The sequence below is a fragment of the Vitis vinifera genome, chromosome 5, assembly GCF_030704535.1.
Source record: "Vitis vinifera cultivar Pinot Noir 40024 chromosome 5, ASM3070453v1".
Taxonomy (NCBI): domain Eukaryota; kingdom Viridiplantae; phylum Streptophyta; class Magnoliopsida; order Vitales; family Vitaceae; genus Vitis; species Vitis vinifera.
In genome coordinates this window covers 21,994,327-22,009,392 of record NC_081809.1, presented here as the reverse complement: position 1 = coordinate 22,009,392, position 15,066 = coordinate 21,994,327, and the positions used below count along the sequence as shown (strand labels likewise).

Below are 15,066 nucleotides of genomic sequence, written 5' to 3'. Positions count from 1 at the left end.
AGCCACCCATTTGAAAAGTCCCACCTAACTGGGCATTTGATATTTGATAACCAGAGTAATGAAAATTGAATGGATTTGATTGAATCTTATGTGAAAGTGTTTGAATTTGATATGAAAATGGTTGGTTGAATTTTGAATATATTGGTATTTTTGAAACTCTGATATTTGATGAGAAAAAAAAAAATTGATATCTCCTATTTGAAATGAAAATATTTGATCCATGAATTGCATTAATATTCCTTATTGGGCTGTGAGCTCATTCCCAATTGTTGAAAATTTTTCAGGTACTCTTAGTTCGGGTGAGGAGTGATGGCTAGGCTGAGGAATGGTCATCATTAGGATTTGACTTAGGATTTTATGTTGGATTTTGTTTAACTATTAGTTATGTTCATTTGGATCTTTTGGTATTTGGAAGTTATTTGGAAATTGAATTTTGAGGATTTTAGATTTTGTTCCGCTACTCTGAACATGTATTTGGTAATTGGTAACATCCAGTTACAATATGATTGTTTGGGTCAGATTATACTTTAAGCCTTCGGGTTTGAGGTGTGAAATGACCGTCACGCCCTTGGAGTGGGTCTTGGGGCGTGACAATATCTCTTAAAGAAAATTGTAAATGCTCATTATAACGAATTAATTTAAATACAAAACTTGAAGGATTGATTTGTTAGTCTCAATATAGTGGAACCGTAAGTTTGAGATTGGAGTTACAAGAGTGGATGTAGACTAGAACTCCAAGAGTGGATGTAGACTAGAATTAAACTGAACCACTATAAATTAGAGTTTATTATCTCCCTTCCTTGATTATTTTAATTATATTGTCGCAAGTTTAAATTTGTAAAAAGTGATTAGCACTCTATTCACACTTACTCCGACATAACATCCTCAAAATAAACCCTATCCAAGTCCATTAATTATTAATAATTTATATTTTATGATTGAAGAGAGATGAAATGATTGTCATCCACCATTATTCAATTGATCCCTTGATGAGGATTAATCCCAAATGAATTATTAAAGAAATATTTTTTAAAAAAAATACTTTATTTAGGGTATTTAGGTAATTTTATATCTTTTAAGCATTATTAATTCTCCTAGAAAGAAGGTCTAAAATTTTTATTTTTTAAATCATGCAAAAGTTTTTTTTCATATAAATTTAGGTAACAAACGACATAAAAAGAAATATTTATGCGAAAAAATTAGCTAAATTGCCTATTCTGTGCATTACATAATCAAACAGAAATATTTATTAGTTGATTCATGAATTTTTGGAGAAATATAAAATTGAAAAAGAAATTTTAAGTTATATTTGGTGATTATTCTTGAAAATAAAATTTTCATTCTTTAAAATTGAAAATAATTTTTTAATTTAAAAATATTAAAAAAAACTTGTTATTTTTTAGAATAAAATTTATATTTTATATTTTTTATAATATTTTAAATAATAATTAGAAATATAGAGAATACTTTAAAATTTTGCATCCTATCATGAAAATTAAGTTTAGAAAACTACCTTTTATATTTAATTAACAAATAGAAATTTATTTATAATTATCATTGAAAACTATTATGGAAAATTACAAGTGTGTTTCTTGATATGATTTAAAAATAGTTTTTTATTTTTAAAAATAAAAAACTATTTAAAAAAAATTTCAACATTGTTTTGTCATTATTCTCTAAAAACAATTTTTAAAAATGAAGTGAAATACAAAACAATTTTTAAAAAACAAATAGGAGTTGTTTTCATCAATTTTTAAAAACAAAATAAAAATATGGTTATGTTTCATCATACTTTCTAAAACTTGTTTTTAAAAACTATTTTTAAATTAAATAATAAAAAATATTTTTAAAACAAGTTTTAGAAAATACGTTCAAATAACAAACCTTGAAACAAATTTTAAAAAGTTATCATTAAATTTATGAAAATAAAAAGGAAAAATATCCTAATACGGTTGTATGATTCAAAAATCCCATAATAATATTATTATTTTATTATAATAATAATTGTTATAATTATTATTGTTATTAAATAATTGAATTAAAAAACAAAAACAAAAGGGGAAAGAAAAGAAGGCGTTTCTCATTATCTCAAAATGTTTTACTATGTTTAATAAAACGTATTAACACGTGGCCGTTGGAACCTTGGTGGACCACCGTCGGCACCTGCTCCGTTTGTCTGTTGAACCCACAATCTCAATCAGGTCTCCGCTAGGGTTTAGCAGAGGGGAGAGCGATGGTGAGACTAGCGGAGGAGATTATTGAGGAGATACTGCTGAGACTACCAGTGAAATCTCTGCTACGGTTCAGGTGCGTATGCAAAGCCTGGTGCACTTTAATCTCCCAACCCCAATTCACTAAAGCCCACCTCTGTCGACAACGTACACATCCCATTACTCAAATCCTCGTTCCCCCCTCCGTGGACTCACAACCGAATGATGGTTTTTCGGTGGATCTTGATTTTCCCTTGGGTCTCTCTAGCTCTAAAGGCAGTACAGCAATTCTGGATTCTTGTCATGGGTTGCTGTGTTTAGTTGATGGCTTTTATGGCTTTCATATCCATCAGCCCCCTCATGAACTCGTCTTATGGAACCCATCTACCAGACAGTCCAACCATTTGCCATTCCCTAGTTTTGTTAATTACAGTAGCTGCTTGTATGGTTTCGGCTATGATTCTTACTCCGATGACTACAAGATTGTTAGGGTTTTCAGCTTAAGCGCTACTCATAGAACCGGATTCGATGTTTTCAGTCTGAAAACCAATAATTGGAGAAGAGTTCAGGCGACCCATTCAAGTGTAATTGAATATGAGTTAGCAACTTTTTTCAAAGGGAGTGTCCATTGGCTAGCGCGGCGCCCGAATGGTGCCGGGAAACGTTGTGTAATAGTTGCTTTCAGTTTCAGAGAGGAGAAAGTTCAGGAGATGGAATTGCCAAGTAAAAGTGTTTTCTTTGGTTTGAGGGTTCTAGGGGAATGCCTCTGTGTGGCTGGTTTATGTTCTTATGATTTAGATTCTGATGAGATGTGGGTGATGGAAGAATACGGTAAGAAGGAGTCTTGGAAAAGGTTAATCACTTTTCCATATGGAACTGGAGATGATTCAAATGGGCATTTCCCCCGTGTGTTGCGATTTTTGGAGAATGGTCCTCTACTGGTGGTTCATGCAGAGAAGTTGGTGCTCTGTGATCCTAAAGAAAACACATGGAAGAATATCACAACTTATAAATGGACTAAGTTTCTTCAGTTGGATGTGGCTTTATACGTAGAGACTCTAGTTTCACCCTATGGCAAGAATGGGACAGTGATCACTGTGCCTAACACACTGGAAATTAGTAAGAAGGAAATGAAGGGTACAAGGAGGGAGGTGGAGGCCGATGGGACACTAATGTCTTTGCCTAACAGAAGGGGAATCAATGAACAGGAGGAGAGGGAAACCAATGAGGAAGAAGAGGAGGATAAGTAAGGTGAGTTTCTTATGCTCTATTGTTTTTATGTTGTTTCCCATTTCCATTTCTATTAGATTTTATTCACTGCAGTACTGCTTCTTTGAAAACCATTGCCTGTCAAAACTTAATCCATACCATTAAACCAGTAGGAGGTGTGGATTGCATTAACTAGCCTTGCTTCTATGTAGGCCTTAGCCCTGTGCGCTATTGATAGTTATAAAATTATTTCATACATATTGTGGATCCAGTGCTGTGCTACATGATTTCAATGTCTATCCATCATCTTCGGTCTGAAAATGAAATGATGGGCCCCAATGATTTTGCTCAATTATTCTTTCTATTGTAGAAATAATTTAATTTCTTGCCGTTTTCTAAAAGATTTTGATGAGAAAAAACAGTTAGAATAATCAACTAAATTTTATTTTTTTTGTTCTTTACTTTTTTTTTTTCTTTTTTAATTTGCTTCCTAATCCTGGGTGTCAAAATGTTTACTTTTTAACATGTATCATTTTGTTGAGAAAGTGGATACTGTAATGTAATGTTTCACGGATTGTAAGACGCAGTCTTGAATTGGGATCAACCTTTGAAAATGTTTTCCCTATCTTTACCTAGTTTCTTCTAGGAATGTTAGAGTTGCAGGCATGTGGGAGATGGAGTAGGATGGAGGTGGTGGTCACTAGCCATTGCAGTTCTGAAGGCATCTTCCATAACCACCACCAAAGAAGTATAGGTAGTTGAAGTGAGGGAGCAGGGAGTGAAGGGGAGTCGTTGGAATTTCCGTTCTGTAAAACAGATCCAAGACTGGGAACTAGATGGGGTGGAGGTAATTTTTTAGGAGATTGCAAGCACAGACAATTTGTAAGGAATAAAATGGTTTGGCTGAATCCAAAGTGTGACAAATTTTTAGTTAAGTCTCTCTACTCCTCTTTGTCTAATGGAAGAATGGAGGTTTTCAATACAGGCATTGTTGAAATCCTCAAGTTCCATCAAATTTTACAAATCAGAGATTGACAAATCAGGGCTCAAAATCTGGTTCTGAAGTAGCAGCAAACAAAGGACCCAAAGATATGACACTTCAATCATGAATCTCCTAACATCCATGAACATAAACAATGAAAGGGGTGGTCATATAATGTCTTCGGTATTCGTTGATCATTTCGAGTGGTAACATCCAAGTAAGGAATGCATCTATCTAGTAACCAATACAGCGTAGGAACCTGTTAACCCTTTTCTTTCTTAGCTCTTGCCAATCGATAGTTGCTTGAGATACTTGTAGTAGCTTATATAATCTGAAGAAAGCAAAATACGGAGCTTGAATACTCTCCACGGTATCACAAAACCTGCAGGTATAACTGTGTATTCAAATAATTTAGTAGTTTTCGTAATTTAGAAACTATCAGTTGATTGCCTAAATGAAGGTTAAAGTTAGTTTTGAAGCATATCTTCTCTCATGTTGGCTAAGATGGAAGAAGTTACTTAATATCAGATTAGAGTTTGTGATTGAAATCATATTAGTCTAACATTTGCCACTTTTTCATTTCAGTACTTCTCCAGTTTGAGCTCCAAGAAAGCTGCGGCCAGAGTCCTGAATGCTATTTGTTTTGCAGATATTGGGATTTGTGGTTGTGGTAGAGACCTTATGCTTCATTGCAATATGTAGTTAAACTTGAATAATTGCTGATTCCTGGCTAGTCCAGAGCAAAAAGATTTACCTTTGATGTCATTACAATCATACATGTTAACTAGTGTGGTGCAGGAGAAGCTGCCGCAGCCCATACTGAAACTCATAGTATGGATCACAGTCTCTTGAACTTTTAAGTGATTTTTTAATTAGCAATTAGTTGGCTTTTTTTTTTTCATATATATATATAATGCAAAATAGAGAGAAAAGTTATAAAAAAAAAAAAAAAGTGAAGAAAATTGAAAAATAGATTTAAAGTTAATAAATTATTTTTACGTCACATTAGGTCATTTTGAAAATATGTAAATTTTTTTAGTAATTTTTAATTATATTTTATTTATTTTTGTATTTTTGGTTAAACTAGGTTTAGCCAATTATTTTTTTGAATATTTTTTTCTTTTTGTTTTGGCACTTTAGAGTTCAAATAAAAGTAGCAATGGATACACATTTTTCATGTACTCCATTCCATGGTGGGACTCAAGACTGAAAATTTTGTTTTGTTTGTTTTTTTGGAGTGTTACTTTCCTTATTTATGTTTGGGTTAAGTATATTTTACCTGTGTTTTATACTTTGCTCCCTTATATTTAAAATCTAACACTTTGATCCTCCGAACTTGTTAAAAACCAACATTTTGCCCTAAATTACAAACTCTTCATAAAATTATGTAAGGAGTCTCCTTTTTCGGTTTGAGCAATGGTTTGAACTTAGATGGAACCAACTTTAAATTGCAACTTTCAAGTGGAATTTTTCAAATACCTTCAAAATATAGTAGCTACCAATTTTTATTTTTGTTCCTATAAACTTGTTAAAAACCAACATTTTGTCCCTAATTACAAATTCTCCATAAAATTACGAAAGGGATTGCTCTTTTTCATACTCTGGTTCAAGCATTAGTTTGAACTTGCATAAAACCAACTTTGAATTGTAATTTTCAAGTGAAATTTCTCAAATGGCTTCAAAATATAATAGTTATCAATTTTGATTTTTAGCTTTAAATAGATGTTCACATGATTATTTGTAATTTTTCATGCTACTGTTTGCTTAACAACTTGTTAATCAATAATAAGTTTTCTGGGGGTAAAGTATTGACTTTTGAATGTAATGGGTAAAGTGTTTAAACCCTTAAAAAAAAATAACTTTGTGACTTCAAAAAGGAAAATTTAGTCCAAGGACAAGGAATTACAGGTCAAGTTAGTTATTAGGAAGTCACTGTGACATCCCTCTAATGGAAATCTAATTCGGTCTCCATTAATAGCTAAGGAAATTTGACATTCAATTAATTAATTGATGGATACAATATCAAAAATGGATAATAATAATATATATGATACCAACCGTATTTCAAAGAATAGATCTAAATAAACAATAATATTTCAAATTTTATAAGTAATTAATTTGCATTAATTTATACAATAAAATTCTTATTTGGAGCCTAATATTATACAACTCAATTTTAAATTAAAATTTTGATTTTATTAACATCAAATTGAGAAACAAATTTTGATTTAATTTACATAATTTTACAAATTTGATAAATGAAATAAATTCTTAATTTTATCAACATTACACGAAGAATGACCAAGTTTGATTTTATTAACTTCAATGTAAAAGGAAGTAAAAAATAAAATTAATTTAATTCACTTTACAAATTTAATTTAAAACTTGTTTTTTTTTTCTTTAATTTCATCAAGATTAATATATAAAAAAATCATTACAAATAGCATGGTTTTAAAAACTGGAATGAATCGCTTGGTCTGATCGTCGATCGATCGATCGTTATTTCGATTCGATTCATTGATTTGAATCATCTAAGGGTTGGACCATTCTTAAACAGTTGGAATTGATTAAATTAGTCGATTTCCTTAACCAAATGATTCACAAATTTTTTATTTTTTATTTATTTATTTTATCATCAAAACGATGTTGTTTTAATACATCTGACATCATAACGACACCATTTTACTTTGTATGTAAGCCTCCTTCTTGTTGCCACCCCTACTCCCTTTCCCATGCATGCCTCCCACTGCACCTCGAGAGAGTAGCCACTGTCTCGGAGCTGCGGCCTCTGTATGTTGATGACCCATTAGATTCCAAATCTTCCACGTGAATCTTGCAATTTATTATTTTTTTTCCCTTTTTTTTAATTCAAACTATTCCTATATTTAGTCCACACCATAGACCTTTGTTCTCTATTAAATAAATTAATAATATTTATACCATATTTTTTTTTTTTTTGAAATGAACAGAAATCGTTATTTTTAATAAAATATAGTATTTAATATTAAAAATGAAATCTCTCTCCTATTTAGTATTATTTAAAAAATATCTTTATAATTTATTTTTTAATAAATATTTTTATTCCTTTATTAATAATATTAATAATTAAAAATTAAAATAATATATTTTCAAATCAAAGATTTAATATTTTTATTTCACAAAGTCACTAACATAAAAAAATAAAAGCTCAACAAATAAACATAATGCTGATAAAATTTAAGATATATATTTATTATGTCATCAATTTGACTGTAGTTAGATTGCAATTTGATTGCAGTTCGATTGCCCGTTTGACTAGTGAATAATTTTTTCCAATTTAATGACGGTTTTGAAAACATTGACAAATAGTTAACACTATTATAGAATAGTGTAAAATTACCATTTTACCATCCATTGCCTTTCCTTGGAGCTAAGCCACTGCATCTCTGCAGTTTCTCTGGCTGGGACCGTATCCTCACGACCATCCATCCGTAAGATCTCCCTTCCAATTTCTGAAATCTCTTTCCAATTCAACGTTATTTCTTATGATTTAGGCTTGTATGGATCCTTTGTGATTTTGATTTTGATTTTGCCCTAAAGTTTAGGGTTCTTGTTTTCTTCAATTTTTTGTCTGTGCTTGAATTTTTACTTTGGAATGCGATTGCTTTTCTTTGAGTATGCGCAGTCCACCCCCTAGTTTTCGAGGGATATTCTTCATGCCCAGCTGCCCGATACTGTCTCCTTCGTATAAATTCTCCAAGAAACCTCAAACAATCTCCGGAAATCTTCAGTTTTCTATTCGGTTGAAATCTTTGTCTTGTGCTCTCGATGCTATTGAGTCAAACCCTACAGGCCGTTGGGCTTTCGGCGATGCCCAGAATTTGCCGGTTCGGCTTCAGGATGGGTTCCAGAAAACACCCACTAAACTGTCGACTCCCAATAGACCCAATTCGAAGCCGGGGAGTAGTTGGATGAACCCAGATTCCCATTTTTGGAATTCGTTTGTTAATGTTAATGCAAAATGTGGGAGCTCTGAGTATGCATATAAGGTGTTTGGGGAATACCTGAACGAGATGCTGTGTCCTGGACTGCTTTGATTGCGGGGAAACTTAGCCAATACAGAATATATGTATATAAGCAACACAAGGAAAAGAGGGTATGTAATCTTAAAAGAAGGTTGTCACTTACCCATCAAATGTCAAAAGAATTATTTGGCAAGGAACGTGAAAAAATAAAAAGTGGGGAAAGATCCCTATTCCAACTATCATTTCTGCTAGTAGTGTAGATGATTAGATTTTGACCACAGGCTAACAGATTCCTAGGCACATAAAATAATAATGTGATAACATAGGAAACTTCATTCACTCCCCAATCTTTATCTTTTCAAGGAATTAGAAGCTTACCTAACAAGAACAATGACGAATTCATCTATGTCACTTAAATCAACTATCACTATGTGAGCAGTGTTCCTGTTGAGGCATAAAAGACAAATTAAGTTTGATTCATTTCCAGCATCGACTGCCTTGGAAGGTAAGCTATTTTAGGAACTCTTATGGAGTTGGCAATTAAAGATCAATGGGTGTAGTGAACACTGAATGGAAAGGCTCTTAGCTAGGCTTCAACTTGTAGGCCTAGGGGAATATTGGCATTGGCTGCCTCATTGTCTAGTTCGCATGTCACTGCTTTGAAGTTGACAAATAACCTAGAGTTGCTGCTTCCTTTAGAAACCAAATTCTAAAACAAGCCCATGCCAAGTTTAGTTCTAAGGTTCTATATAATACATATGTGTAGGTATATACAAACATTAATGCTGTAGTAAGACTATTATTTACCAACTAACTTTGATTTATTCTAACATCTTGACATATTAGCATCTATTCTTTTTCCCTTTTCTTCTAATTGCATTTTTTTTTTTTTTGATAAGTCCTTTTCTTCTAATTGCATGCTTGCCACAAACTTAGCCCATTAAGGGAAGTCATTAAGAAAAAGAATAATGGTTTGCCTTAACATGAATATTTAACTCATCAAGGGAAGTCTATGTATTAAATGTTGCGTATTCTTGGCAGACATTATGATATAACTAGAGTATGTTGATTGTTGATTCATCTTTATCAGAGGAAGATGGTCTGGTGGTTATTGTTGGGCAGAGCTGGAGTTTCTGGTTTCCTATATGTACATCAGAGAGGATTCATTTACCAGCAGAAATTTAGTCTTGTGAATGTGAAGTTGAAATGGGTGAAAGATAGAGCATTGGATGCTGTTGTGGCTGGTGAGAGAAATCTCAGAGCAACCTGCACACTTGTTTCCATCATCTCATCTGATCCCCATGATGGCTTTCCCATATACCGCCTCTCTCGCCATCGAGGGCAACTTGGCCTCCCTCATGATATTAAGCTTGCCACCTTTATCAGGAGATTCCCGAATATTTTTGATGAATTTCATGTTCTTGACAGTGGAGGCACTCGTGTTCCATGGTTCCGCTTGACTCCAGAAGCCCTGAATCTCCACCATGAAGCACTCAATGCTCTCCAGCAGAATGAGATGGATCTCCTCAATAGGCTTAGGAAACTCCTCATGCTCACCTGTGAAAGGATGCTTCCTTTACAAACCATTGACCAGCTGAAATGGGACTTTGGTTTGCCGTATGATTACTGTCATTCTCTGGTACCAAGTTATCCAGAGTTATTCTCTATGGTCCACCTTCCTGATGATCGGGTTGGCTTGAAACTTATATCCTGGGATGATCGCCTTGCTGTATCCCAATTGCAAAAGAATGCTGCTTTTAATCAAAAGGAAGAAGATGTGAGAAATGGATGCTTAACCTTTCCAATTAGATTCACGAGGGGTTTTGGATTGAAGAGGAAATGCATGAAGTGGTTAGAAGAGTGGCAGATGCTCCCATATACTTCTCCTTACACCGATGCCTCCCATTTGGATCCTCGTACTGATGTATCTGAAAAGAGAATCGTTGGAGTCTTTCATGAACTTCTTCACCTCACCTTACAAAAGAGAACCGAGCGCAAGAATGTGAGTAACCTCCGTAAACCACTTTCATGCCCCCAGAAGTTCACTAAGGTGTTTGAGCGCCATCCTGGTATTTTCTATATTTCTAAAAAGTCTGACTCCCAGACCGTTGTTCTTAGGGAAGCCTATGACCAACAGCAACTTCTGCAGAAACACCCCATCGTAGAAATCAGGGAAAGATTTGCAAACATGATGGAGAAAGGACTTCTTGATAGGAGCAGGGGGTTGTATAAAAGAAGTGGAATTAATGGTTTAGAAGTGGATCCATCAAAAGATGTTTATTATGATGAGTTGAACGATAACGAGCGTAAATCTGAAAGTGAGTCAGATCGTAATCTGCTCTCTGAATATGATTCAGATGAAACCATGCATGGCCCTTGCTGAATTCAGCTAACATCATCAGCCCTGAATATGTGAGGTTTTCCCATTGGGGACTTCTAGTCATCAGAATTAGTGGCCAAACCTTATCCAGTTTTTAATATTGAGAAATATTGCAATGTGTCAGCAAGTATCAATTCTAATGCAGTGCCTCGCTAAAGACTCTGAATATGTGCTGATTGGTTTTCTATCCTTTGGAATTAACTCAATCAAGTTAAATGGCTGATATTCTTTATATCAAGTTGGAAGTCATCATACTTACCATTTGATTCCTTCTTCGATTGATACATGCTGAGGAATGCAACAGATTTGATTGTGTTGGCTATTGTCTGCTAAAAGAGGTTAGCTGCTGCAAAGATGTGGAAGAAGAGTAAGAGGTATTTCCAAAAATTCATAACGTCGTTGTGAGACAATCTAGAATCTAATTTGGAGGACTTCTTTGAGAGGATTCCTATAAATTATTGTATTTCACATTATGTGGTCAGAAGCAATTAAATGTTTTCGAGTGTGTGTGGGAAAAGCAGTTAGTTTTCCTAGGATAAGATTCAAAATTTCAAACTGAACCTTTTTTATTTTGATTTTGGTTGGAAATTTCAGATACAGTTTCACTTTTATGTGACATTTTTCGCCAAAGAAATCTATCTGTAGAGGAATGGGAAAGAAATGAACCTCATTCTATGAAGGATATCCCTGTAACCCAAATGGGCTAACGACTTTGGTGACAGACATGTAGATTTACTGGTTACAAAAGTCATTTGCATCTGCAGCAGATTTGAACCCCATTATTTCATTATTTGTTTCACTGCTATATTAACATATTTTTTGGTGTTAAATGCCAGGATGAGAGAAATTCACTGAGATGCTTTTGGGTCCCGCAGGCATGTGGAAGTGCTTCAACAGAGGTATTTGAGCCCAACCTTGACAAAGGATTGACTATTGTAAAATCACTGTACCATAAAATCTGATAGGAAATAATTTAAATGGATTTAATGTTTACATCTTTGGGCAGAAAATATGGATGTTTCTGACATGGTTGTCATATGCATTTTTTTTTCTTTTTGAGTACTTATGGTTCTGCTATGTGAAGTAGCCTGCCTAATTAATATGCCAATCAACCTATGATTTCTAAACTGACTCGAGTTCTGCATATGTGACATGTTGAATGTGAAAACTCCCTAAAATCTGGGAACAGGGACACAGCCAGGTATGTCTGGACATTCTGATGAAGATAAATTGATGGATTGGCTCTTAATTTGTCTAGAGAAAAAACATGCTGATTGGAAGTCCGAGAGGGCTTCTGTTGTTTTTTAGGTCCTTGGGCAATTACCTTGAGTTCTATATTTGAGAGGGCTTGACTTTTGAAATTTTTATATTAAAAGAAGGAATATTTTCAAGTTCCTGTAACGAGTTATCCATGCTGCTGCAATAGTAAACATTTGAAAGTTATCAATGAGACTTTACAGCTCTAAGTTTTGCTTTGAAGGCATGATTAACCAGATCTTCGCTTGTTTCTTACCTTTTTTTTTTTTTCTTGTTCATCTCCTCTTGTTTTCCCTCTTATTCTTTCTTAGTTATCTGTGAAAATACAGTGTGATGTTTTAAACAAAACAGCTGGCTTCTATAATCAAAACAGCCCTTAATTTGATTTTGTCTGGTACGAGGAATGTTATGATTCCCATTCTTAAGCAGGGGTTGAAGCTGCTGTTTGCCTCCAACCTAGTAAATCTTTTGCAAGTATTGAAGCCTTCACCTCTCTCTCTCTCTTTCGCCCTGTGTGTGTGGGGAGGGGGAAGCCCCACCAACAGTAGTATTATGGTGGATCATCTAGTTAATAGGTTTGAGTTTTGAGAAGCCACTCTCTACCAACGCTCTTGAGAGACTTGTGAGGCAGCAGCTGGAAATCAAGTTTTGGATGTTGTGGAGGTGGATGTGATGGGGATTTACCCCAAATGTATATGAATGTAGGAAGTTGGGAAGGAGAGATGTATTGTAAAGCCACAATAGTTTATTTACTCATTCTCCTATTCTGTATTTTTCTAATTATCAATTGTAATTTGATAAAATCAAAATTTGATTTCCAATTGTAATTTAATTTTTCTTTTATAAAATGAGCACACATATTTCAATTTCTTTCTTTTTGCAGATATATTTTTGTGTTGTTTCTCCTGATTTATGCCTCAATCTTTTTATATATCATTATCATTATTTCATTTCCTAATTTGGTAGATACTATTAATTTATTAGCTTCCCCCCACACCAACCCCCTTTTTATTTTTCTCTAAAAAAAAGAATGAATTAATATACCAGTCTTTTTAAAAATATTGGAAACATTTCATAAAATCACCAAACGGGTTCTAATTTTGCCAAAGGCTAAAGATCTAAAATTAAATTATGTCATCAATCATTTATAACTTAGAAAATAAGCATACTAATCATAGAATGGTATCACTTTAAAGTGATGGATGGATGAGGTGAAACTAGAGTCTCCACGTATAAGTTAGCATCATCTTGGAACCACCCTCCGTAAGGCATAATGTTCTTATATGTGTTTTCGTTTAGATCGAACAACACTAGTTTTTCCTTGTTGTCCAACAACAAATGTTCATTATTCAGTGTGTGTAACAAGAAACGCTTAAATTCCTCATTCAAGTTATTCCTACGACTGTTATATGGGGAAGCCATCTTACTCCAAGTCCAAGATGTGTCAACATCATACTCTTTCATAACCCACATCCATCTTGGATCTTCAAAACCCTGTACGCAAATGCATCCTCCTACAACCCTCAACTTAACATATAGATCTTCTTCTTCTCTCGGAATTGCTAGCTCCCGAAACTGCTCCTTTTCAAAATCAAAAGCCATGATTGTATCAAAGTCATGAAAGGATCATAAGCTACCCAATGGAGTGCCTCACGTAAAACAGTTGCACATATGTACGCAACCCTAGTGTGATGTTTTTCCTGAATTCTTTTCCATTTATTGGATTTCAGCGAGAAAACATCCACCAGTCTCAATGTTAGGATCGAGCATGGAAACAACAAATATCTTGTAGTCATCGGCAGAGGAGTCATACCCAAATCCATGGCAACCAACAAAATCCACAACGTTAGGATTTGGTGGTAATTGATTGAATTGTCTGGTAGATGGGTTCCATAAGACAATCTTATTCGCCAAATCAGCTATACACAATAACCCATCACAGGAATCCAGAAGAACGACTTCGTGTTTAAATTTTCCAATATCAAATAAATAATCAAAAGCCAATGACCCACCGTCATTATCGCTAAATGCTTCACAGTCTTTGGTAGAGGCTCGAACTACCATAGAATGATTGTCGCCACGTTCGCTATAGTCTATGATGCATAACCGAGTTCTAGCTTGGGTTTGTGGTAGTCGGAAGTGACTTCTAACGAAATGGGGATGGGAAATTAATGTGCGCCAAGCTTTGCAAACGCACCTGAAACGGATCAGAGACTTGACTGGTAATCTCAAGAGTATGTTCTCAATGATGTGAAGAGGTAACTCCGCCATTGTTGTCTTCTTTGATCTTCCTATAACCTACAATCACCTTTAACATTCATTGGAGTCTTTAACACTGTCTTTTTCTTTCTTTATTCAATCTTTTTGCCCTTTTTTAGTCCAAAAATATATTCCTTTTTAAAGATTAGAAGAAGAAAATAATTACTTTCCTCCAAATATTATAACAAATATAATTTCAATTTTGAAAAATACTTTGACCTAGTAAGATTTAAAAATAGTTTTCTATTTTTAAAAATAGAATTTTAACATTATTTACTTATCATTATTTGAAAAGAATTTTTAAAAATAAAATAAAATAGAGAATATTTTTTAAAGAATAAATGAAGTTGTTTTCACCCGTTTTTAAAAACAAAATAAAAACATAGGACATAGGAGTGTTTGACTATATTTCTGAAAATTGTTTTTAAAAACCGTTTTTAAGCTAAAAGTTAAAAAATAATTTTTAAAAATGAGTTTAAGAAAACATAACCAAATGAGTCTTTCCTTTCTCACATTTTGACAAATTATTTTTGCTAAAAATCAGCCAAATATCTCTCTTTTATTAACATATAATGGTCAAATTTTACAACATGGTCAAATTAATCCTCTTATGCCACGTCATTTTACATGGTCAAATTTAAGTGAAAAATAGTGATTATTATTATATTCATGGTCTTCAAAGATGTCATTTTTTTTTCAAACTTATATTATTTTTTATCATTTATGATTAATAAATAAAATTTGTAGTCTACAAATAACTACTAT

The 15,066-nt window shown here is 33.5% G+C and overlaps 3 protein-coding genes across 17 annotated transcripts; 2 read left to right on the top strand and 1 right to left on the bottom strand.

Annotated features, from left to right (window-relative positions):
* Positions 1-2,072: 2,072 nt before the first annotated feature.
* Positions 2,073-5,166, top strand: LOC100253229 (F-box protein CPR1). The gene is made up of 2 exons (XM_002267322.5): positions 2,073-3,461; positions 4,987-5,166. The coding sequence occupies exon 1, from the start codon at positions 2,234-2,236 to the stop codon at positions 3,458-3,460; it is 1,227 nt and encodes a 408-aa protein (XP_002267358.1). The 5' UTR covers positions 2,073-2,233; the 3' UTR covers position 3,461; positions 4,987-5,166.
* A 2,597-nt stretch (positions 5,167-7,763) lies between these two features.
* LOC100263505 (protein WHAT'S THIS FACTOR 9, mitochondrial) lies at positions 7,764-12,912 on the top strand. Of its 15 annotated transcripts, none has more exons than XM_059737045.1 (5): positions 7,782-7,871; positions 9,447-11,152; positions 11,380-11,500; positions 11,622-11,684; positions 12,472-12,912. In XM_059737045.1, the coding sequence occupies exon 2, from the start codon at positions 9,502-9,504 to the stop codon at positions 10,786-10,788; it is 1,287 nt and encodes a 428-aa protein (XP_059593028.1). In that variant the 5' UTR covers positions 7,782-7,871; positions 9,447-9,501; the 3' UTR covers positions 10,789-11,152; positions 11,380-11,500; positions 11,622-11,684; positions 12,472-12,912. The 15 variants fall into 15 exon arrangements, with proteins under 15 accessions (XP_059593030.1, XP_059593023.1, XP_059593020.1 ...); XM_059737042.1 differs by having other exon boundaries at positions 9,447-11,159; XM_059737043.1 differs by having other exon boundaries at positions 9,447-11,159; positions 11,975-12,912.
* Positions 12,913-13,758: 846 nt separating this feature from the next.
* On the bottom strand, positions 13,759-14,313 carry LOC104879417 (F-box/kelch-repeat protein At3g23880). The gene has a single exon (XM_010652152.3). The coding sequence runs from the start codon at positions 14,311-14,313 to the stop codon at positions 13,759-13,761; it is 555 nt and encodes a 184-aa protein (XP_010650454.1).
* Between the last annotated feature and the right edge of the window lie 753 nt (positions 14,314-15,066).